At 40.7% G+C, this 25,706-nt stretch overlaps 1 protein-coding gene across 3 annotated transcripts in view; it reads right to left on the reverse strand.

Annotated features, from left to right (window-relative positions):
• Positions 1-7,939: 7,939 nt before the first annotated feature.
• The window catches only part of BHD (folliculin), a 56,652-nt gene continuing 38,885 nt past the window's right edge, over positions 7,940-25,706 (reverse strand). Inside the window, exons 5-13 of one of the 3 annotated variants that reach the window (XM_076188996.1) lie at positions 24,617-24,736; positions 22,885-22,994; positions 21,971-22,082; positions 21,005-21,092; positions 20,470-20,634; positions 18,992-19,134; positions 15,120-15,419; positions 11,685-11,822; positions 7,940-10,145 (exon numbers count right to left, since the gene is read on the reverse strand). In XM_076188996.1, the coding sequence (XP_076045111.1) occupies positions 9,798-10,145; positions 11,685-11,822; positions 15,120-15,419; positions 18,992-19,134; positions 20,470-20,634; positions 21,005-21,092; positions 21,971-22,082; positions 22,885-22,994; positions 24,617-24,736 (1,524 nt within the window). In that variant the 3' untranslated portion in view covers positions 7,940-9,797. Of the gene's footprint in view, positions 10,146-11,684; positions 11,823-15,119; positions 15,420-18,991; positions 19,135-20,469; positions 20,638-21,004; positions 21,093-21,970; positions 22,083-22,884; positions 22,995-24,616; positions 24,737-25,706 lie in introns of all 3 variants that reach the window. The other 2 variants (XM_076188995.1, XM_076188997.1) reach the window with 2 other exon arrangements.

Below are 25,706 nucleotides of genomic sequence, written 5' to 3' on the forward strand. Positions count from 1 at the left end.
CAAGATTGGCAGATAGCGGTTGCAGGGGTGAAGGTTAGGGTTTGTTAGGTAAGGGATGGTTAGGTTCGAGTAGGGAAGGTTTGGTTAGGTACATTAGTACATACATACATACATACATATACCAAGGCTTTTCTCCCCTTACAAGGGAAGTAGCCAAAAAGAAAAAGGCATAAAATAATTCCCACCCATTCCATCCCTAAATACATTTCACTCCCCTCCACCCTCCCTCTTATCTTAGCACATCCTGGATGACGGGTCATCCCTGCACCTTGTCTACTGCCCTGGGTCAGAGGCAGTGTCACAAGACACAGCACATCCACAGCAAGGCCGCTTCATTAAATCGGCAACCCCCCCTCTCCGTCCCCCCATGCATAAAAGGAGAAGACAGGGAGAAATCCCTTTGGGCTACGCCAAATTTTGCTCACACATGCTACCTCACCCCCCATCCCCCCACCCATTCCACCTCATGCATCACAACATCATCCATATACAACCATTCTCCATTCACCCCTGTCTTCTGTCCTCTCCCGTCCTTCCTCAACAGACATTCCCCTCTTCCCCAAGGCCCCTTTCACCCCATCCATCCATCTCATCCTAGGACGTCCCCTCATGTTCACTCCCTCCACCTCCACATCTGCCTTCCATACTTCTTTTACTAGTCTTTCTTCACTCATTCTTTCCATGTGTCCAAACCATCCTAATACTCTTTCATCAACCCTATCTCCCAACTCCCTTTCCACCCCTGTTCTCCTCCTCACCTCCTCATTTCTCACTTTATCTAGCCTAGTAGCCCCCATTATACTTCTCAGACACCTCATCTCAAACACATTCAAACTCCTTCTCTCTTCCTCTCTTATGTTCCATGTTTCTGCCCCATACAGTGCTGTTGGCACAATCACTCCTTTATATAGTCTCCTCTTAGCATCCATTCCCAAATGTCTATTCCTCATTACACTTTTTAATCCACCAAGGCATTTACTCGCTTCTTTCAGTCTACATTCTACCTCCACCTTTTCCTGCCAAATTTGCACCCAAGTATCTGAAACTACCCACTTCCTCCAGTCGCTCTCCCTTAATGCTCACTTCCAGTCTACTGCCACTTTCACCCCTTGTACATCTCATCACCTTACTTTTACCCACATTTATCTTCAGCTTTCTTCTTTCACACACTCTCCCAAACTCTGTCACCAACTTCCTCAATCCCTCTTCCGATCCTGCCACAAGTGCAGTGTCGTCCGCCAACAACAGCTGGCTCACCTCCCACTTTTCTCCATTTTCTTTAACCATCTCCAATCCCTGACCCACCACCCTTGCATTTACCTCTCGCACCACCCCATCCATGTACAAGTTGAACAGCCAGGGCAACATAACGCATCCCTGACGAAGTCCCACCTTTACCTTGAACCACTCAGCCTCGTCGCTCATCAGCCTTGTCTTCTCTCGTCTTAAAGATTGCCTTATTCCTCTCGTTGTAGTTGCTCCGTAGTCGATCGCCTTTGTCAGGCCTATGCTTGGTTGTGGTCGCGTCGTGGTTGTGGTTGTGCACTGCGTGGTTGTGGTTGTGCACTATCTTCAGTCTCTTCGGTTCGCCCCTCGCTGGCCACCACTGTTCCCTTCGCTGCCATCTAACACTTAGTAATTTTCATTCTTCTGTAGGCCCCATGCCTAGTCTTTCACTCAAAGGTTGAGGGATGAATTAAAATGAGATTGATTTTTCTTATCTTCTTTCTTCTCAACTTTACACTTGGTTTTGTGATCTACATCAAGGGACTCCCGCTGGAAATCCCTTTACAATACGTCAAGCCACCTTCGTTCTGACGTTACTATTTCATTCATCCAATATCCTTTTACTTCTCAAACAAGTGCCACTCCTTAAGGGCGTGACTTTACCTCCATGCGCCAATAGTTTTTTCTCCACATTTTTCTCCAATCAGAGAGGCTGTTATACTGTTTCAAGCGATATTATTTACGTAAGCATTATTGTGGTACTCCCCCAGGTAGGCGTAGCTCCTCCTTGGGGATCGGTGCCATCTGCGTAGAGCTGATGGCCAGGGGTGGTTGCTGCTGATTGGCCCCCAACTCTTGGGGTTGGGGGGTGGTCCCACGACGTAGACGTTGCAGCTCCAGGACAGAACAACATTTTGAAACACTTAACAGTACACCAATCACAAACATAAACAATGCTGTGCACGCTTTTAATACAATCATACAAAACGCAGACAAGAGATACATCCCTAGAGGCAACAGAAAATCACACAACCCCAACTTCACACCAGAAATTCAAGGCCTCATCAGACAACGTGACACACTTAAACACGATACCCCCACACCTATCCCTCAAAACATAGCAGACCAAATACAAACACTAAACACTGTGATTGCCAATAAAATACATGAACAAAAAACACAAAATTGGCAAAACTTTATCAATACACTTGATCACAAAACAAACACCAGCAAATTGTACAAAACACTCAACAGCATCACACTATCCAACACTAACACTACACGCTCTCACGCAGCAATAATCACAACAACAGATAATCTACCCTCAAACAGACAACAAGCAAACGCACTCATACGTCATTTTGCACAGACGAGCCATCTTACATCTCACCCTGACGACTGACGCACCATTCGACGTAAGAAAGACTTCCCCACAGACTCAGACTATACACCCTTCATAGACAGTCAGACAAAACTCATAATGCATAATCTCAAGCACTCATCTGCCTGTGGCCCTGATAACATAAGCAACATCCACCTAAAACACATTGGACCACAAGGTATACACGCACTCACAAACATTGCAAACTACAGCTATTCACACAACACTATACCCAACATCTGGAAGCATGGTAAAATAATCACCATTCCAAAACCAAACAAAGACCCAACAATCCCAACATCGCACCGCCCAATCACACTTCTCTGCACCCCCTCTAAAGTCATTGAACGCCTAATACTTAAACTTGTCACACCATATATTCCCCTTGCTGACTCACAACACGGTTTTAGGCCACTACACTCCACAAACACTCTTCTGACAAACCTCACACAAAGAATTTTAGATGGCATCAATTCAGATAGGCCCCACCACAGAACACTTCTTATAACATTGGACATTAGTAAAGCTTTTGATGCTATCCCCCGCCACAACCTAACAAATAAAATATATAACACAGACATGCACAATAACACCAAAAGATGGCTGGCCAATTATCTGGCAGGCAGGAATGCTCATGTGTCATATAATGGCCAATCATCGCACATCAGAAACATTAAGAACGGAGTACCACAGGGCTCAGTTCTATCCCCCACATTATTTAATCTATACATGCATGACTTACCCACACCAGACACCTCAGAAATACAAATCTCTTCCTATGCAGATGACATAACAATCACATGCACACATCGTAACACAGACAAAGCTGCAGAAATAATCCAGCCTTACCTTGACACACTCAACACATGGTTCATCACAAACAGACTCAAAATAGCTCCAACCAAATCTACAGCAACACTTCTCACCAACTGGACAAAAGAACACAAATACATACCTCATCTCTACATCAACAACACTCTAATACCACACACAAACACACCGAAAATTCTTGGTGTAACATACGATACATCCATGTCTTTCAAACAACACCTCACAAACATAAAAAACAAATGCACACCTAGACTTAACGCACTTAAGTCAATCACTGGAACAACATTTGGACAAAACAAAGAAACTAATATAACAATATACAAACAATGCATACGCTCAGTGATGAATTATGCGAGTCCTGCATGGGCTCCTAATCTCAGTGAGACACACCACAACACCCTTCAAATCATACAAAACAAAGCCCTAAAAACAATTACAGGCTGCACAAATACAACACCTACAGACCATTTACACCATGAAACAAAAGTCCTCAAAGTCAAGGACCACCTCGACATGAGAGGCACACAAACACTTGCTGCAGCCACCACAAACACATCACACCCGCTACACTACATAGCAGAACACCCACACACACCAAGAAACATTAAAACTACACCCAAAGACCTTTATTACGCACAGATACTCTCTTCTCTTCCTCCACAACCACCAAATACCAGCCTCCGGAAACATATTCATAATCATATCACTCACCGCTCCATTAACACACTGAAAGACAACACACTGCTGCATGCCAGACCCCCTGATATCCACCCTTCTGAATCCTCTCTCCCACGAAAGGACAGAGTCCACTTGGCCAGACTGCGATGCGGTCACCACCCAGCACTTCTAAGCTACCAGAAGAGGCTGGACGACCGTGTTGTGAACAGCTGCCCAGGATGTAACACTTCACCCCATACCATACAACACATAATGGAAGACTGCATTATACACAATCATGCACGCAAACAACACAACATACACTCTATAAAGGATTTGTGGGAAAACCCAGTTTCGGCTGTGGCCTTCCTTGGGGAGACGGGACTGCTCGGACAGACAGTCTAGGGAACGACAACAACAACAACAACAACGTAAGCATTATGTTGCAATGGAAATGGCTTATACGTCTACAATTTTTTACCACATCAGCATTGTTTACAAATACAAGGCGCGAGCGGGTGCGTGTATGACTAAGCCATTTCTGTTGGCCGTTGTTTTTAAACCTTTAGTCGTAAAATTTGCATTCGTCTCCACCTACCCCTCTATCTACCCAATTGTCTACCTTTATCTACTGGTCTCTTACACTCTACATTAGTACTAGTACAATAATATGCTAGTACTAGTACATTATTACTAGTGTAATAATACTAGTACAATAGTTCACAAGTATTAGTACACAGGTACTAGTGCACTAGTGTACTTGTATATTGGTACTAGTACTATTGTACACTAATACATTAGTACTAGTACACTCCAATTGGACCACCATCTCATCCGTAGGTCAAGGGCTCCCAGGGCATTTGCAGATTCCACTTTGGCACCACTCAGGCCAGCAGTATGGGAACCAGAGGCATAAATGTGAATGATTGGAGAAAAGGCTCAATTTTGGATAGTCGCCACACACAGGCCCTTGGGCCCAGGTTCCTTGTATCTACCTTGCTGTGCAACCTACCCAACTCTCTCCCTTTAGGGTAAATTTGGTTCTTGGGGTCATTTTGGTCACCTGCTCTGATTGGGACACCATCTCACCCACAGGGCAAGGGCCTCCAGGGCTCCTGTGGATTCCATTTGTAACACTCAAGGCCCCAACTAGGGGAGGGGCAGCGGGGGGCAATGCCCTGGGGTGGCACGTTTTAGGGAGGCGGCACTTTTGGCGAAAAGAAGGTAAAGCAAATTCCCCCTAATGTACTTTTAATGCATGATTTATTTATCACGAGTAGTGTGTATGAATGATGTGTGTATAATCATTGTTTTGTGGATGAATGTTACATGTGAATTGAATAAACTTCCTGCAGAGGCAGTGCAATGTAGTTCAGTTCAAAGCTTTAAGAATCATTTGGATAAACACCTAAGCAAGATGCTGTAATGGTTATAATTTATTTCATATAATTTGTTTTTGTTTTGTCATCATTTGTCCGTTTGATTTTCATTTATTATTAGTTATATGTTAATTTATTATTTACTATTTACCTGTTTGTTTATTATCTAACTATACCATCCAAATCTGCGTTCACTCATAACTGTTCTGACCTCCCCCTCTTTTTCTTGTTCTTCAGAAGTTTAGTTTAGTATAACAATGATTGATGTTTACAATTTGGTTTCCACCTTTGTTTTGCCAGTCAGAATATGGTATATGTCTCATGTAGGGTCTGAGAACAGTTATGATCTGACCTTTTTCCTCGTTGTTTTACTCATTCGAGTACTGGTCCCCTGTAGCCTACCTCCGGTGCTTCAGGTTATAATGTACTACTCCCTAGTGCTCATACTAATTGCCCACTCCGTCCTGAGATTCAGGTTAAATGTTAGACTTAATTAATAGGTGACCCTAGCTGCAGTGTAGCATTCACTATAACTACATGTTGTTACAGATGTAGAATATTGTAGTATATCATTAATGGTACTACTCTGATATAGTACTCACTCATACATGTTGATACAACTGTAGAATAATGCAGTATATCATTAATGGTACTACTCTGATATAGTACTCACTCATAATGTTTTGTTACAGTTTAACATTATTTTGTTGTTCCTTTGCTTAATGCAATGTTCCTTTTTGTGATGGTGCTCAAATTTTTTGTCTCAATATTCCTATGTGTACAAACATTTTAGTAATATTAGCAAAACTATAACAATGTTTATGTGTCATATGTGTACTGACTGGTATTACTCATGATTGTCTCTGGTCCCCTTAACCCCCTACGTATGTTGTCACACACTGACTTAGTGTAGAATAACAATCTGATGAGGACCACAATGGAAATAAGCGTACATGTTTTTTGTGTTATCCTCGGCAATTTGCTTTTATTTATTCTGAACTGTGTCTTGTCATTATTTGCACTTCATGTACATTGATTCATTGCCAAATAAAGTCTATCTATCTATATTTTTATTAATTTATTATTATTATGATTTTTTTCACATCCGACCTAGATATGGACCAAAAGGTCTCCTGTCGGCATGCTCCGCCTTTGTAATCCTTTGAATCGTGCTAGTGACCATCAGATGTGGAAGGTGGTGGTAGTGGTGTGTGTGTGGGTGGGCACTTTTCGACTCGTCCCGGGGCAGCACTTACCCATGTCGGGGTCCTGGTAACACTTCACCCCATACAACACATTATGGAAAACTGCATTGTACACAATCATGCACACCAACAACACAGTATACACTGGGAAACTATAATGTTATAACACATTTGTAAATGTACACTAATGGAGAAATAATATCAGAAGTACAGGAAAACTGTATTTTTTTACTACTATCTGTAGTCGTCTTCAGCAGAATGGTTACAAGAAGATAGAGTACAGGTATAAATGAGGTAGTGAGGAGTACAGAAAAGAGGATGGGGAAAAGTGGAGGGGTACTCAAGTTACATGCCCTTGATGTGGTTGGGTCAAGGATGGACATACATACATACATACATATACCAAGGCTTTTTCCCCCTTCCAAGGGAGGTAGCCAAAAAGGGAAAGGCATAAAAACACTCCCACCCATTTCATCCCTAAATACACTCCACACCCCTCCCACCCTTCCTCTCATCAAGGATGGACAGTTTGTGGTATTTTGTCTGATCAAAGAGGACTACAGATAGTAGGCGAAATATACGGATTTCCTGTACTTCTGATATTATTTCTCCGATAGTGGGTTTAAAGTGTACAGTATACACTGTATAAAGGATTTGTGGGAAAACCCTGTTTCAGCTGTGGTGTTCCTCAGGTAGACAGGACTGGTCAGTCAGTCTAGGGAATGACAACTTACCCTACTCTAATCTAACCAAACCTCACTCAACTTTAATCTAAAATAACTTAACCCAATCTAACCCACCATAACCCAACATAAACCTACCTATACTAACCTCACTGAACCTAACAATCTAATTTAACCTTACTTCACCTATACTAACCTAACCTAAACCACTTGGTGTTGTCAACACCCACATCATTTAAATTATTCATAAAATTATGTATGCCTCCTCATATCAGTTTCATCCAGAAAACTGTGCAAACTGTCTGTAGCAAACTTCAGTAACTACAGCATTGCAATTAGTAGTCAGGCAACAGCATGGCTCTACCTCCTAGTAAAGTTCCTAAGGCTACTACTGTGTGGGACGAGGTCAAAAATTAAACTTCTAATGAGTGATTTTTCAATTAATCCATCTTCTAAATTTCCTTAAATTTCTCTGTGAGCATACAAGCTCCTTTCACATGAAATGTTTATTCACATAAAGACTGAAATACAAAAGCAAACTTTAGAGAGGATTTGTAAATAACCATGGAAGCCATATTTAAGAAATATACTTTATTTATCTTTGGATAAATAATACATCATAGTAAGGAAGGCACTTCACAACAGCACTCTTGGTATGTACAAATATTAAAACAATATAATAAAATAATCTCATCATACATATATGTACAACATATATCATTACTTGCATTTTTTTCTATCTCTTTATATACCAAGGGCTTCTCCCCTCTTACAAGAGAGGTAGCCAAGTCATTCCACCACCCTTGTTTCCCGCTCATCTTAGCTCCTCATGGATGAAAGGCCATCCCTGTCTCCTGCCCACTGCCCTGGCCAGAAACAAATGCAGAAGACACAGTACATCCACAGCAGGGCCACATCGCCTAAATGGCGACCCCCTTTGTGCGGAAAATAGAGAAGATATAGAGAAATCCCTTTGGGCTGTCAAAATATCATCCATGCACAACCATCCTCCATTCACTACTATCCCCAACCTTCTCCCTTCTTTACTTGACAGACAATCCTCTACCTTTCCTAAATGCACACTGCTCCTCACCAATTACTCCCTCTGTTCCCCTCCTAATGCTCTCAAAACCCCCCTATAAACTTTTCCAACTACACTAACAAACTGATCCTTCTAAAACTACTACTATCACATTTGTACCCATTTCCTTTATAAAGTGGAACTATATAGGCATTCCTCCAGTTTGGCACTCTTCCCTCCCTTAAACACACATAAAATAACCCCAGCGGCCAGTCTATTATAATTGTACTTAAATAAACATTTAAAAAATCCATACTCAACTGATTAATGCCAAAATAATATATATATATATATACACACACACACACACATATATATATATATTTAAAAAAAAAAAAAAAAAAAAAAAAAAAAAAACAAGCTCCAACATTCGAAGCATTTGTGAGCCCTAGCATTTCTAAACATGGTCTATATTCAGTATGAATCACGTATGTACACATACATGTATATAAACACACACACAGAAATAGCTCATATATAGCCAACAACAGCTACTGGGCAGGCCCATAAGTCACTCAGGGAAGAAATAATATGTTGTTGTTTAAGGACTGATAATGTGGGGCATTCCAAAATGAGGAATTATTCATACAAAAACAACTGGCATCCAGTAACTACACTCTTCTTCTACAAGAGGGATAAAAAAGTTCTGTCCTCACAATATAAACAACAGTTTCTTCCTAAATTTATTTACTGGAGGACCCAAAAGCTATTCTCAACAACAGGGTCAAAGAAACTCAACAAAATATGTGATGGATGTGTAGGTGGGAGTGGGTGCAAACCTTGATTGGTTACCTCCTTTATAAGGGAGAATCCCTCAGTATATAGATAGACTGATAATAAGGAACCTGAATTATGGTTTGAATACAGTATGACAGTCACAGTCAACTACCATGAAAAGATTATAGGCAGATCTTTTGGTCAGATCTTTATGATTATAGCAGTCTGTGTACATACACGTACTTGTTATGGTTGCAAATGTATTAGCTACATTCATAGCCCTTTTTCCATTCTCTTATGCCAGGCGATACCTTTTGCAAATTTCAATCTAATGCCAGGCACTTTTATTTAGCTCAGGAGGTGGGTACCACTGCGTTGCAGAGGTATAGTCAAAACTCAGTTTTTATACACCCTATTGTTCATATGATTTGGTTTTCAATTACTTTTTTTGTCAAAAATTTGTTCCAGTTGACAAAATGTTGGATTTTTTTTCTTCAAATTGTACAAAAAATAGGGCATACAAAAATTGATATTTGACTGTACCCTAAACCACCCTCTTCATTATGGTGATGCCCTCTGCAGACCTTATCCTGGCCAAGAACCAATTTGACAGGCAGCACCTTTGTCATAAATGGGTTATGACGACAAACCAACTGACCAAAACTGAAGAAGGGGCAAGTCCCATTCTGTAGCGCCAAGCGCAACAAGCAATTGGTGCACATCTGTCGTTCCCAGAGAATGACACGGAGATGAGAAAGTGGTGGCTGATGACGGAGATGGCAAAGGCAAAACTGGAGATGACATGGGAGAATGCATGATCCTATGAGAAAATGGAGATAGAGGAGAACTCGGTGATGACGAAGGTGATACTGACAAGATGGGAGGATGTAGTTGTGAACTGTTCGAGGACTGGTGGATACCCTCGGTACTGGAAGACTCGCTGATGTGGTGACTGGTACTTTGCACGTGGGCCCAAACTTTAGCCTGAAAGAAAAATATCAGTCTTTACTTAAGACAGTAAAGAATAACACTCAAATTTTCTAACCCTTTGAATATATATCTATTCTATCTGCTGAATATATATCTATTCTATAAAATATCTATGTATTCATTCAGCTGAGTGATCATCCCAAACTCAAGCTCAAACTTAACCTTTTCGGTGTGAAAATTTGTTAATTTACTGCAATTTGTACTGGGTGAAGGGGGCTTTGGGGAAGAGGGGAATGTCTGTTGAGGAAGGAAGGGAGAGGACAGAAGACAGGGGTGAATGGAGAATGGTTGTATATGGATGATGTTGTGATGCATGAGATGGAATGGGCGGGGGGATGGGGGGGTGAGGTAGTATGTGTGAGCAAAATTTGACGCAGCCCGAAGGGATTTCTCCTCGTCTTCTTTTATGCATGGGGGGACGGAGAGGGGGGGTCGCTGATTTAATGAAGCGGCCTTGCTGTGGATGTGCTGTGTCTGGCGACACTGCTTCTGACCCAGGGCAGTGGACAAGGTGCAGGGATGACCCATCATCCAGGAGGTGCTAAGATAAGAGGGAGGGTGGAGGGGTGTGGAGTGTTTTCAGGGATGGAATGGGTGGGAATGATTTTATGCCTTTTTCTTTTTGGCTACCTCCCTTGTAAGGGGGAAAAAGCCTTGGTATGTGTATGTATGTATGTATGTACTGAGTACTGAGATATTGATGACAGTTATATGCAGCCAATACTTTAGGAACACTTGATACTTTTGGTATCCCAACAGACCACAACCACACAGCATTTATCTATGCCAGAAACAAATCTCCACTTGTAGAAAAATGCTGAGCTGCTTTATATCTTTTGCTGTCCTTCTGAAATATATCCTTTTCTGTTCCCAAATCTTCACATTTTTGTTTTCTTATACTCTTGTGGACAAGATGCAGGGATGACCTGTCATCCAGGAGGTGCCAAGGCAAGAGGGAGGGAAGAGGGTAGAGGGGAGTGGGGTATGTAGGGGATGGAATGGGTGGGAGTGGTTTCTATGCCTTTGTTTTTTGGCTACCTCCTGTGTAAGGTGGAAAAAATCCTTTGATATATGTATGTATACTCCTGTGGTGGGGATAAGCTTGTGGCCTGTGAAAAGTCCAGGCAAAAGAGTCCTCAACCCTCAATGTCTTGCTCCCTTTTCCCTCTCCCTCCTTCCCTCCCTACAGGTGTCAAATCAGATCTAAACTCTCCCCACATTAACATACACACACATATACCAAGGGCTTTTTCCCCCTTACAAGGGAGGTAATCAAAGTCAACTGGCATAATTCCACTCCCACCCATTTCACCCCCCTTCACCCCTCCCTCCCTACCTCATCTTGGCTCCTCCTGGATGACAGGTCATCGCTGCATCTCACCCAGGGATGACCCATCATTAACATAGTGACAAAAATTGACACACAAAAAGTTATGTTTAAATAATACAGCATGCTGGTAGACCTTTTTGTCCATAATGAGGTCAGATGGAGAGGGAATTAAAAAGAGAGGACAGAAAGAAAAGTATTCTTACTTTATTTATCCATTCTTCCATTATTGTTGCCAGGAACACCAGGAGAGTGGATGCGGAGACAGCTGGGTTCACTATTGCTGCCTCAATACGACCCAAAACTTGTGGAGGACGGCACGGAAGAGGACCCTCATTCGTAATCTATCAAAAAGAAAGAGGAGAGAAAGATAATAGCTCTGCTCTCCACCACATGGCTTGGAGCAACACAATGCAGCAAGACATAGCTCCACAGCAGTGTCCGTCAGCTGAAACTGGTTTACCCACACCATTTCACTATATGGTGAACTCTCTCCCTGTCCACTTCTCTATGGAGCAGATGATATCATCCCTTTGGGTTGTGTCACAAAGGGAAAAAGTAGATAAATGAATACAACCACTCCTCGTTTAACGACGACAATTGGGACCAGCGCGCCGTCGTTAACCGAATTGGTCGTTAAGCGAAAGTGTATACATATACGTACATGTACTGTATGTACAATGTCCAGCAATACATGTATCTTTATTTTCGTGTATTTTCCCTCTTTTATACAGTACATTAAAGCTTTATTTACTGTTTATTTACGGTGGTTAGGTTCCTGAAATTACTGTATATGACCAAATCCGTGTATGCTGACATTCCATATTGAATACCGGGGTATTTTTTTTAGTTTCGACCATGGGCGCAATATAGCAATAGAAAATTAATTATTAATTTTGTAAATTAAAATGTATCAACGTAATATGCAATTTTGTGGGCGGAAATGAAAGTAAAAAATACCATGCTACAAGAAAATATGCTAATGAACGAAGTCGGTAGCATAGGATCGGGACGCCATCTTGTCGTCTGCCAACGTCTCTCACGACGACGACAACGAGGACGAGTGTATACATATACGTACATGTACTGTATGTACAATGTCCAGCAATACATGTATCTTTATTTTCGTGTATTTTCCCTCTTTTATACAGTACATTAAAGCTTTATTTACTGTTTATTTACGGTGGTTAGGTTCCTGAAATTACTGTATATGACCAAATCTGCGTATGCTGACTTTCCATATTGAATACCGGGGTATTTTTTTAGTTTCGACCATGGGCACAATATAGCAATAGAAAATTAATTATTAATTTTGTAAATTAAAATGTATCAACGTAATATGCAATTTTGTGGGCGGAAATGAAAGTAAAAAATACCATGCTACAAGAAAATATGCTAATGAACGAAGTCGGTAGCATAGGCTCGGGACGCCATCTTGTCTGCCAACGTCTCTCACGACGACGACAACGAGGACGAGCCGGATGACATTTAATTTGCAGGTAATGATTTATCAAACACAGATTAGGTTAGTTTAGTTTAGGTTAGACGAATTTATCATCCTTTCATTTCTTCGACATCGGCATCTATCATAACAAACACGGTGTACCATTCGTCCGACATGACTTCGTTACTTACGAAATTTGTTTTAGCACCTTTTTTTCCGCTCACAAAATTGCATATTACGTTGATACATTATAATTTACAAAATTAATAATTAATTTTCTATTGCTATATTGCGCCCTTGGTCGAAACTAAAAATTTACCACTACCGGTATATACTGTACCCCAGGTAGTTTTTTTCAGCTTGCAGGATGGTAATGTAGACCTAAGCTTCAGAACACTTTACCTCACAGGTAATATCCACCGTACAAGTTCATTTATAACATCATACAAATTTGCCTCAGCCAAGTTAATTATCGTACACGACGTCGTAACTTCAGGAGATTTACGTTAAACGAATGTCATAAAGCCCGTCGTTACTCCGAGTTGTCGTTAACCGAGTAGGTCGTTAAACGAGGAGTACCTGTACATACATATGCCAAGGGCTTTTACCTCCTTACAAGGGAGGTAGCCAAAGTCAAAGGCATAAATCCACTCCCACCCATTTCATCCCCACATATCCCACTCCCATTCACCACCTCCCTCTTTTCTTGGCTCATCCTGGATGATGGGTCATCCCTGCACCTCGCCCAATGCCCTGGGTCAGAAGCAATGCAGCAAGACACAGCACAACCACAGCAAGGCCACTTCATTTAATCAGCAACCCTCCATCTCCATCTCCTCATACAGAAAAAGAGATGGGGAGAAATCTCTTCGAGCTGCATCAAATACCATTCGCACATACTCTTTCACCCTCCATCCCCCACCCACTTCCTTCCATGCATCACAGCATCATCCATATACAACTCTTCTCCATTCACCCCTATCTTCTGTCTTCTCCCATCCTTCCTCAACAGATATTCCCCTCTTTCCCAATGCCCCTTTTACCCCATCCATCCACCTTATCCTTGGTTGCCCCTTCATGTTCACTCCCTCCACCTCTGCCTTCCACACTTCTTTTACTAATCTTTCTTCACTCATTCTTTCCATGTGTCCAAACCATCCCAATACTCTTTCATCAACCCTATCTCCCAATTCCCTTTCCACCCCTGCTCTCCTCCTCACCTCCTCATTTCTCACCCTATCCAGCCTAGTAATCCCTACCATACTTCTCAGGCATTTTATCTCGGACACATTTAAACTAAATAAATAGATAATAACAAATAACACTAAGTAATAAAATTTCACTTTTGTCTTGTGCTTTGCCCAAAGCTATAATTTTCCAGTTATTTCCACCTAAACAAAATAGAAAAAAGTAATTTTGATCCTAAAACTTTGCATTTGTAATTGTTATTTCAAACTATGTGTTCTTTTCTTTATCTGCACTTCATGTATATTGATTCAATGCTATATAAAATTACTTACTAATTACTATATAACAATGAATTTACATTGTCCCCTTTGCATTGCACATTTATTCCCTGCTTCATGTTCAAGCAGATAAAAAACAAATTATTTGCCAGTGGCAAGATGGATGGCAAAAGTAATCATCTTCAGGTGCCCATTTTCAAGACTTGTCGACCTTGCACTTGGTCTATGGACTGGGACCAAGATCTCTACTTTAACTTCCTCCACCTTTTCATATAAAGAAAACTGATGACCAGTGGCTCCCTCTTCCTACTATTTTCAGTTGATGACACTGAAACGGTTTCACACAAACACAACACAAACAACAGTTCAAAGTTTCTTCCTAGGGAGAGCTATGGGATGGTCTGAGGACTGTTGCCAGCAACTGTGGGGTTGTGGATTTCCAATCGGTGAAACCCGAGGTAACCTGTTGGTCGAGCAGGTGAGAACATTGCTACTTGAGACAGAGGTCGAGGTGACGGGAATTCAAACCCTACTGCCAACAAGTTGGACTAAGGACACGGTTCATTAAATTCCAAGGTACAAAGTCCTCTGTAAGGGGCACCATCCTAGCCTCCTGACAGGGGGGGGAGTTTGCGGCATTAACCGAACTGAATCAAAACCAGAGGCAACACTAATCATTATCACATATTACTGTAATGCATAAAACATCGGTACAATTAACACACACTTACTTGGTACTTGAACTTCATGAGAACTTCATTCTTCTTGTCTTCTGCTCCAGTGCCATCTTTATCTTGATGAGAGGCAGTGTTAGCACAATGAACAGAATGGTCCTTTTTCACTAAATCATATTTATTTGCTGCGTAAAGAACCTGGAGCTCTTGGGGAGACAGGCTGAGGATGCAGGTGCCTCCAAGTTGCAAGACAGCATCAGGAACTATCACTGAGGAATGGAGACCAAGGACGTTACAATTTGCCTGATATTCTCTTGAAAATTTCACTGCCTGATAACTGTGTTTTGGTAAAAGAGGCTGAAAAGGAACAGAAAAACATACATGATTCAGACTCAAGTACCTGCATGTGTACATTATGTATATATATGACCCAAGGCAGTGTGCAGGATAAAGGGATGCCCATGAAGAGCTAAGATGAGAGGGAGGAGTGTGGTGGATGGGAGTGGAATAGGTGGGAGTGGAATGAGTGGAAGTGGGTGCATCCCTTGTGACTTGGCTACCCCCCTTACATGGAGGAAAAACCCCTTGGTATATAGATGTATTAAATCACTTATCTACATCATAACTGATTGTAATACTCATCTAAGTGTGGAACATATTGGTACATATACAGTAGCGAGCATAAGTTAAGGGACAGTAAAACACTCTCTGAATAAATCTTTATTGTAACTTAAGTATTTAATCAAGAGACCTGTAAACTGACACAGATTTACATACACTTGTAGTATGAATTCTGATGAAGTTTTAAAGCAATAGATTGACCGGTTAGTAAATACGAAGAAGAATAGCACAACAGTTACATTTCCATGTAGTGCAAAAGTTAAGGGACGCATCAAAAAATGCAACCAAAAACCTTGTTGATGTCAATTTAACTCTTATTTGTAAGCATGTATAAGACTTTCTGCATCAAGCCAATTATATCTTAAGCTTGTACATTATTGGAACGCCTTAAAATCCATCATGGCGCCTGCAAAACGTCAACAAGTGTCTGAAGCAGAGAGAAACCGCATTGTGTCTTTACACAAAGATGAATTATCACTTTCAGAGATTTCACGTGCAATAGGGAGATCTCGCAGTATCGTGGAACGCATTGTAGCTAGATTCAAACAGTCAGGAAACGTTAAAACTTTGCCAAAGACCGGCAGACCTCGAAAAACCAATGCGAGAGAGGACAGAATGATGGTGAGACAGAGCATGCAGGACCGTTTTAAGACTGCAGCTGAAATTTCTCGCGAGATGGGTGAAACTTCCAGTTGCACAGTGTCTCGATTTACGGTTTCACGTCGACTGAAGCAAGCTGGTTTGTTGGCACGTGTCCCTGCTGAGAAGCCTTTGATCTCAAAGAAAAATAAAAAAAATTACGTCTTCAGTTTGCCCAAGAACATGTCGTATGGTCGGACGCACAGTGGGCTACAGTTCATTTCAGTGATGAATCCAAGTTTAATGTGATCGGGTCTGATGGAAAAAAGTATGTCAGACGCAAATTAGGTGAAAGGTTGTCTCCAAAGTGCGTCAAAAAGACAGTGAAATTTAGAGGAGGTAGTGTGACGGTGTGGGGAGCCATTTCTGCTGCCGGGCCTGGACCGCTTGTTCGCCTGCATGGTACAGTAAATGCAGCTGTATACAAGGAGCTACTTCGACAGCATGCGCTACCAAGTTTACGAGCTGCAGCTGCACAACCACCCATTTTCATGCAAGATAATGATCCTTGCCACAAAGCCAAGTCCTTTACCACATTCTTGAGGGACGAGGGGATATCAGTTATGAATTGGCCAGCCCAAAGCCCTGGTCTTAATCCAATAGAAAACGTATGGAAGATCATTGGAGAACGTGCGAAGCCAAAAATCCAGAAAAACAGGACAAACTATGGGAATATTTGGAAGAAGAGTGGAAAAAGTTGACTCCGGAGTTTTGTAGAACATTAATAGGTTCCTGTGATAAACGATGCAATGAGGTTATTGAGAACAAGGGTATGTTCACCAATTATTGATATTCTTGATATTTTTTGATGGTGTCCCTTAACTTTTGCACTACATGGAAATGTAACTGTTATACTATTCTTCTACTTATTTACTAACCGGTCTATCTATTGCTTTGAAACTTCATCAGAATTCATAATGGAAGTGTATGTAAATCTGTGTCAGTTTACAGGTCTCTTGATTAAATACTTAAGTTACAAGAAAGATTTATTCAGAGAGTGTTTTACTGTCCCTTAACTTATGCTCGCTACTGTATATATATCAAGGGCTCTTTCCCCTTTACAAGGGAGGAAGGTAAAGTTAAAAGGAATAATTCCACTCCCACCCATTTCATCCCCACCACCCACTCCACTCCCATTCACCTCCCTCTTTTCTTGGCTCCTCCTGGATGATGGGTCATCCCTATATCTCGCCTATTGTCCTGGGTAAGAAGCAATGCAGCAAATGTACTTTTACAAATTATGTAAAGTCTACTTATAATGCACCTGGCCCTATACTGGGATACTGGCCACATAGTTATATGTACCATAGTCAATACTTTAGGGCAGTGTTTCTCAACCAGGGTTCCCCGCAAAAGGTCCCTAAGGGTTCTGCGAGAACAAGCGAGAAGCTAATGCACTTTTGATTTTTTATCTAATTTCATATATGTGGTATAATTAAACAAGCACGACATATTCTTGGTTATTGTAATAATGTAATATAGACATCATCCTATCTAACCTATTATTGAGATGAAAATAAAATGAGAAAGATATGGTATGTGTTTTTGCACAGGGGTTCCTTGAGACATGCAATTTATTTCAAAGGTTATGCAAGGGTAAAAAGATTGAGAAACACTTCTTTATGGACTTGAGTAACACCCCCTATGGACCAGAGTCACACAGCAGTTCATTCCCAGTGTACCTCTCATGATGGAATACATACTTCACAAACACTCTGTCACCCACGTACATTTCTGCTTATGTTTTGACGTGACCACCTTCTTATATGGGGAAAAGGGCTTTTGGTATGTACTGTACATATGTATATATGTTACAACACACACTAATGATCCCCAGTACATAGATTTTCATATTATCAACCACATTAACTTTTCCATTTTAATTCATTTCAAACATAATTGAGACTAACAAGGAGCTCAATGAAGGGGTGGAGGGGTGTGGAGTGTATTCAGGGATGGAATGGGTGGGAATGATTTTATGCCTTTCCTTTTTGGCTACCTCCCTTTAAGGGGGAAAAAGCCTTGGTATATGTATGTATGGAACACTGGTGGGGTGGGACTCAAACCTAGCTGATACGTAACAATTGGTTAAGTCACTGTCCATTTGTTACATATTGGCTAGATTTGAATCCTAGCCCAACAGCATATCAGTTTCCAAATATGCTTCCACAGAGCTCTGTGCTAGTCTCGATCGTGTTTGCAAGGAATCAAAATGGTTGGTTGATAAGGTGAAAATGTATATATATGTGTATGAGTATATACATACATACATATACCAAAGGCTTTTTCCCCCTACACGGGGAGGTAGCCAAAAAGAATATACATATATATATATACGTGAAAAGGTATATATATGTGTACGAGTATATACATACATATAACAAAGGCTTTTCCCCCTAACAAGGGAAGTAGCCAAAAAACAAAGGCATAAAAACCATTCCCACCCATTCCATCCCTAATACACTCCACTCCCCTCCCTCTTATCTTGGCACCTCCTGGATGACAGATCATCCCTGCATCTTGTCCACTGCCCTGGGTCAGAAGCAGTGTTGCAAGACACAGTATATACTCTGTTATAAGAAAGATGAGGCCCTTGGTAAATAGTACATACAGACATATGAATATATTTGCCTTAAGATGAAGAAAATTGTAATTCTGTAATAACTCACCAGAAGAGCTGCAACTATTCTTGAAACGACTTCATCATCATGACCTTTTATAATCACTTGGTGACCTATCAAGAGGTGGTGAAGAAGACATCTGAAGGCTGAACCACCTAACCACCCATGGAGATCTCTTACGGTAAATGCATCTGTTGGGAGAAAAATATCCATTTATTTGCAATTTCTTTTCTCTTAACATAATTTCATGTATAATTCAAACAGTACTGATTTGGTTTTATGTCACAAATTCCACCCTATCAGGAGGCTATGGCAGTGCCCCTTACAGAGGACTTTGCAGTGTGGAATTTAATGAACCATGCCCTTAGTAACCCGAGGATGACATGAGGTCACATAGGGTTGGGGTAGTGACATTCATTCCTTTCCAAGTTCCCTTTCCTTTGTAAGAGGTTGCTATTTAAGATGGCATCCTCCTTCCACTTTGTACTAATGAAGAGGATTGCAGTTAGCAATCAAAATATATAGTTTCGCTTACTCAACACTTTCTTTCATCCGACTGTGGTGTTAGTTGTAATTTACAAATGTGTTACTACATTTCTCACCAGCGAGATATATATATATATATATATATATATATATATATATATATATATATATATATATATATATATATATATATATACACACACACACACATATATAAATACATACATATTTCATACATTTCTTCCACCTCCATGTACTGATATAAAGATAAATAAATGGCAACCCTGCAGAGGTCATGTGAAAATAACACTGATGTTATGAATTAGTAAATTTAGTGTTTCATATATACCAAGGCTTTTTCCCCCTTACAAGGGAGGTAGCCCAAAAAAAAAAAAAAAAAAGGCATAAAATCATTCCCACGCATTCCATCCCTGAATACACTCCACTCCTCTCCACCCTCCCTCTCATCCTAGCACCTCCCGGATGACGGGTCATCCCTGCACCCTGTCCACTGCCCTGGGTCAGAAGCAGTGTCGCAAGACACAAGTGTTTCATGCAGAACTAGTAAGTTATGGAAATCAAGTTGTAAGCCACTTGTGAACCCAGTGTATTTTGCTTATGTCTTCATGTAGGTCAAGGTTTCGGGGAGCTTATTCCTCAACCTTTCTCCTTATTCACCTTTCTATACCTTTTATCCCAGTTTGTGGGAGGGAGGAGGGTGGAGGGGTGTGGAGGATGTAGGGGATGGAATAGGTGTGAGTGGTTTTTATGCCTTTGTTTTTTGGCTACCTTCCTTATAAGGGGGAAAAAAAGCCTTTGGTGTATTTATGTATGTATGTTTCTACTTTTCTCTTCTAGCTCTCTTCCTGGTGCATATTGGTACTAATGTCTTGTGAATACAAACAAGTGAAAAACAAATATCTATGACACAAAGGTCATTGTGTTCTTGGGTAGACAGTATTAAATTTGTGATTACCAAATCCTCTTTTTATTTTGCATTCCAAGAGCAGTTTAACAACAACACATCTGAAAATATTTACCGTGTTCCTCTGTGGTACTCGAGAAAGTGTAGCTTGGTGGTCCTTCCACCACTTTTTCCCGAAGCCGTAGTCCTCCAGCCTTAAGAACCCATGTAAACCAGGAATGCAACATTTTCCAAACTGTCTCATCACCGACAACTTCACAGAAGGATCGAGGCTGTCCCACTGCTGTTGAAAAACGAGTAAAAGAATTTGTCTTGCACTCCTTTTATCACAAGTGTTTCATACAACAATATATTGATAAAAAAAAAATCAAAATCAGGTTACAATATTCTGCTACTATTAAAATATTTAATTCTTTATCCTACAAACATGGAGGATTACTGAATGGGTTTTGTCAACAGATACGAGACAATTTAATTCACCTTAGGGGAAAACCACAAACTGACGAGTATCTCAACGAACCATGAACTTCTATCTACGTTTCATTCCTCAAATGAATAAGATCTATTATTGTCTGAACATAATCTACAAGGTATACTACCATACTGCAGTAGTCCTAGACTGTCAAGTAAATTAAGCAACTACACTTTACCTCTTTGCCTTCTGAAGTTGTCTGGCGTGAGTGATGCAGCCGATCTAAGAGCTCGGTGGCTGACATGGGCTTCTTCAGTTTTATATACCTGTTGCAATATTATGCACTTAATATGCAAGATTGTGTATGGATGATGCTGCGATGCATGAGGGGGAGTGGGTGGGGGATGGGGGGTTAGGGAGTATGTACAAGAAATAAATTGACAGAGCCTGAAGGGATTTCTACCTGTCTTCTCCTTTTCTGCATGACGGGACAGAGGGGGGGGGTCACTGATTTAACGAAGCGGCCTTGTTGTGGATGTGCTGTGTCTTGTGGTACTACTTCTGACCCAGGGCAGTGGGCAAGAAGCAGGGAAGACCCATCATCAAGGAGGTGCCAAGATAAGAGGGAGGGAAGAGGGTAGAGGGTAGAGGGGAATGGAGTATGTAGGGGATGTAACGGGTGGGAGTGGTCTCTATGCCTTTGTTTTTTTGGCTACCTCCCTTGTAAGGGGGAAAAAGACTTTGGGAAATGTATGTAATATGCAAGATTATATGAAACCATTTCCTCTATCAGTCTGGAATTCTGTTTGGATCCACCAATCCCAATCATCTTCATGTTTATCTCCCTCATCATACCCCCAAATACACACTGAACAACCATGGTGATGTTACACAACTCTGATGCAGTGCCACCTTCATTTCAAACCTTGCATCTAACTTAAACTGTCCTACACTTAAAAAAAAATTAAAGTAATGATTCTCATCCCATTTCCTTGTTTTAATCTATCTAATAACAGGACTGATTTATGAAGAATTTCTACACGATTATTTAACTACAGATTTTAAGTTGAATATCTTTATATTCACTTTTGTTGCTTTGTGTGGTAAATCCTAGTCATTTACAATAACAGAATCTATTGATGAACAACATCTAAAGAACTATAAAACCATGTACAAACAATTAGTTTGATATTTTCATATTTACCTTTGTTGCTTTATGTTGCAGCTCCCCAATTATCTGCTTCAGATGTTTAACAAGAAAAGCCCAAGAGTTTAGGAGAAACATCTTGTCTTTCATGAGCACCAATACGCTGTACCTGAAATTTTAAAATGCAAGATCTTGTAATTGTAGACTTTGAGGGGGAAAAAGCCTTTGGTATATGTATGTAAACCATTCAAGCATTCTTTGATGAACCCTATCTGCAAGCTCTTTATCCCCACTCTCTGTCTCACCTAATTTCTGACTTTATTAATTTTTGCAACCCCCAACCATACTTCTTAGAAATTTACGCACATTTAAGCTCCTTCTTTCTTGCTCTTAATCTTCGTGTCCCTGCCCTATACAGTATCATGGATACTCCTATCTATTTATCTATCTATCTATCCATATATACATATACATATATACATACATACATATATATATTATATATATATATATACATATATATATATATATATATATATATATATATATATATGGAAGCTCGCTGGCTGAGCAGGTTAGGGGGTCGTTACTTGCGGCGAAGGTCGAGGTGAGGGCGGTTCGAATCCTGCCAATGGCAAAGTTGAACCAAGGGCATGGTTCATTAAATTCCAAGCTACAAAGACCTCTGTGAGGGGCACCTTCCTAGCTTCCTGATACGGGGTTAGTGTGTGACATTAAACCATATCATCATATATATATGCACACACACACACACACACACACCATGGGCCTTTCCCCCTTAAGATGGTAGCCAGCCAAGGCATCCACCTGCCTCTCCCACCCACCACCCTTTCCCCCCTCTCTCATCTCAGCTCCTCATGGCTGAAGGGTCATCCTCGTCTCCTACTCACAGCCTGGGTCATGGACACATTTTTCAATTATTGCACAAATACGTTACTCCCGATACCTACATTCTTTTGAACCCTCTGGCCTGCACATCCTGCAGAAAGAAAGTGTAGGCAAGGACTTGTCCTCGTGTATCATCACCAAAGTATATTGGACCTTCCTGGCCTGGACAAACCTGGAACATACACAATGTGAATGAAACATGAGACTTCATGTAAATAAAAGAGCATTGCTCTAATTCACTGCAGCAATCTCCAAAACTTTAAATCACAAAATATAATGTATTGCATATTTCAAAGTACAGTATGTTATGGACTAATGGCAAGTATCACTGAATAAGGTGGGAAAGGTAGGAGTGGAGGTGGAGGTAGAATGTAGATTGAGAGAAGGAAGTAAATGCCTTGAGGGATTAAAAAGTGTAATGAGAAATAGACATTTGGGAATGGATGGTAAGAGGAGATTTTATAAAGGAGTGATTGTGCCAACAGACCTGTATGGGGCAGAAACATAGAACATCAGAGAGGAGAGGATGAATTTAAATGTGTTTGAGATGAAATGGCTGAGAAGTATGGAAGGTGTTACCAGGTTGGATAGAGTGAGAAATGAAGTGGCGAGGAGGAGAGTGGTGGAAAGGGAGTTGGGAGATAGGGTTGATGAAAGAGTATTGGGATGGTTTAAACACATGGAAAAAATGAGTGAAGAAAGATTAGTAAAAGAGGTGTGGAAGGCAGATGTGGAAGGAGTGAACATGAAGGGGTGACCGAAGATGAAATGAATGGATGGAGTAAAAGGGGCATTGGGAAAGAGGGGGATGTCTGTTGAGGAAGGGAGAAGACAGGGGTGAGTGGAGAATGGTTGTGTATGGATGATGCTGTGATGCGTGGAAGGGAGTGGGTGGGGGTAGGGAGGTGAGGGAGTATGTGTGAATGATATTTTGATACAAACTGAAGGAATTTCTCCCTGTCTTCTTTATCTGCATGAAGGGATGGAGGGCGGATCACCAATTAAATGAAGCACCCTTGCTGTGGATGTGCTGTATGTTGCTGCATTGCTTCTGACCCAGGGCATTGGGCGAGATGCAGGGATGACCCATCATCCAGGATGAGCCAAGAAAAGAGGGAGGGAGGGATGGTGAATGGGAGTGGAGTATGTGGGGATAAAATGGGTGGGAGTGGATTTATGCCTTTGACTTTGGCTCACTCCCTTGTAAGGGGTACAAGCCCTTGGTATATGTATGTACAAGTAAATAGGGTGGTGTAAAATGGCCTGAATTTCCTATGCCATAAAGGAATAATATATTAAATAGGAGCTCCAGTTAGTAAAGTATTTTGGTTTTCTTGTAAGAAAAACAAAACTCCTCTTTGAATGGGACTGAGGAGCTTCCTATTAAAGTGCTGTGGTTGAGAGCTTCACATACACTTTAGAGATGATTTACTAAAGTGGGATAAAAGAAAAACAAGAGGACATGAATTTTTTTTATAAAGGATAGTTACAGAAGAGATCTGAAAAAGAATAGCTTCCCACACAGAGTGGTAGATATCTGGAACAAACTGAATGAGGAAACAGTGAATGCAAAAACTATACAAGAATTTAAGATCAAACTGGATGCTGAAAGATACAAAAAGGGGGCACTATGAGCATGGCTCTCTTCCTGTAAAATACAACTAGGTGAATACACATGGTTGGGGTGGAGTAAAGATGGACTGAAGTATCCTTACTCCTACTGAGCCATTCTAATATTTACATAGTTGTTGTATTTACCTAGCTGGTTTCCATTCACTACATACATGTTCTTACCTCACAGCTGAGGGACCTTATACAGGCTTGCCTCATCAAGGTGAACAACTCTGGCTGGAGAGGGTACTGAGAACTGATGTAACTGACGTGCGCCACGTCATCATTACTGATATAACCTGGCTGGGGAAAAGAAAACCCTGTAATGAGATACACTATAAACAAGGATGGAGAAAAGCAAAAGAGAGGAAGAGACAGAAAAGGAAAGGGAAAACGTGAGGGAGAGGGGAGTAGAGGAAAACTGAAACCTATATTGTGTCACAATAGGTGATTAAAGTCACCTTGAGCATACAATACTAGCACCGATAAAATAAAAGAAAGGTGGAATGCTTAGAAGAAGAAAAAATAATAATAATAATGAAAAATAAATAAAATAAATAAATAAAAGGACACTGTGGTACTATAGAATATAAGAAGATAATTCATCAAATTTCAAGAATCAAACTTATCTAATTGTCTGTTTTCTGAGGGTTTCCATCCTAATGGCTGACATAATAAATATGGAAGTCAAGTTAAGCAATCAAAGGATTAACTGAGAAAGTTTTAACCTTCTTGGCTTCCTAGGATTTAACCTCAGCTAGATAATTTACTTATTTATTTATTCTTTACACAGCCCAAAGGGATTTCTCCTTGTCTTTTCCATCTTCTTTATGAGGCGAGGGAAAGGTGGGGGTTGCTGATTAAGTGAAGCAGCCTTATTGTGAATGCGATGTGTCTTGTTGCATTGCTTCTGACCCAGGCAGTGGGCAGATGAAAAGGATGACCCTCTATCCACAAGAAATTAAGATACGGGGGAAGCAAGTGTAGTGGATGGGACTGAAATGAGTGGGACTGGGTGCATGCCTTTGACTTGGATATCTCCTTTATAAGGGAGAAGAATCCCTTCGTATATAGATAGATAGTAACAAAGGATAACAAAGGTGGAGCATGCCGATAGGAGACCTTTTGGTCCATAACTAGGTTGGATGCGGAAAAAAAAAAATATATATATATATATAATGATAATTTTTTTTTTTACAATATAAATAATAATAAATAAAGAAAATAAATAAATAAATAAATGTATAGGTATAGTTAAATAGTAAACAAACAG

Source organism: Oratosquilla oratoria, chromosome 8 (genome assembly GCF_046742065.1).
Source record: "Oratosquilla oratoria isolate Oo_2021 chromosome 8, ASM4674206v1, whole genome shotgun sequence".
Classification (NCBI taxonomy): domain Eukaryota; kingdom Metazoa; phylum Arthropoda; class Malacostraca; order Stomatopoda; family Squillidae; genus Oratosquilla; species Oratosquilla oratoria.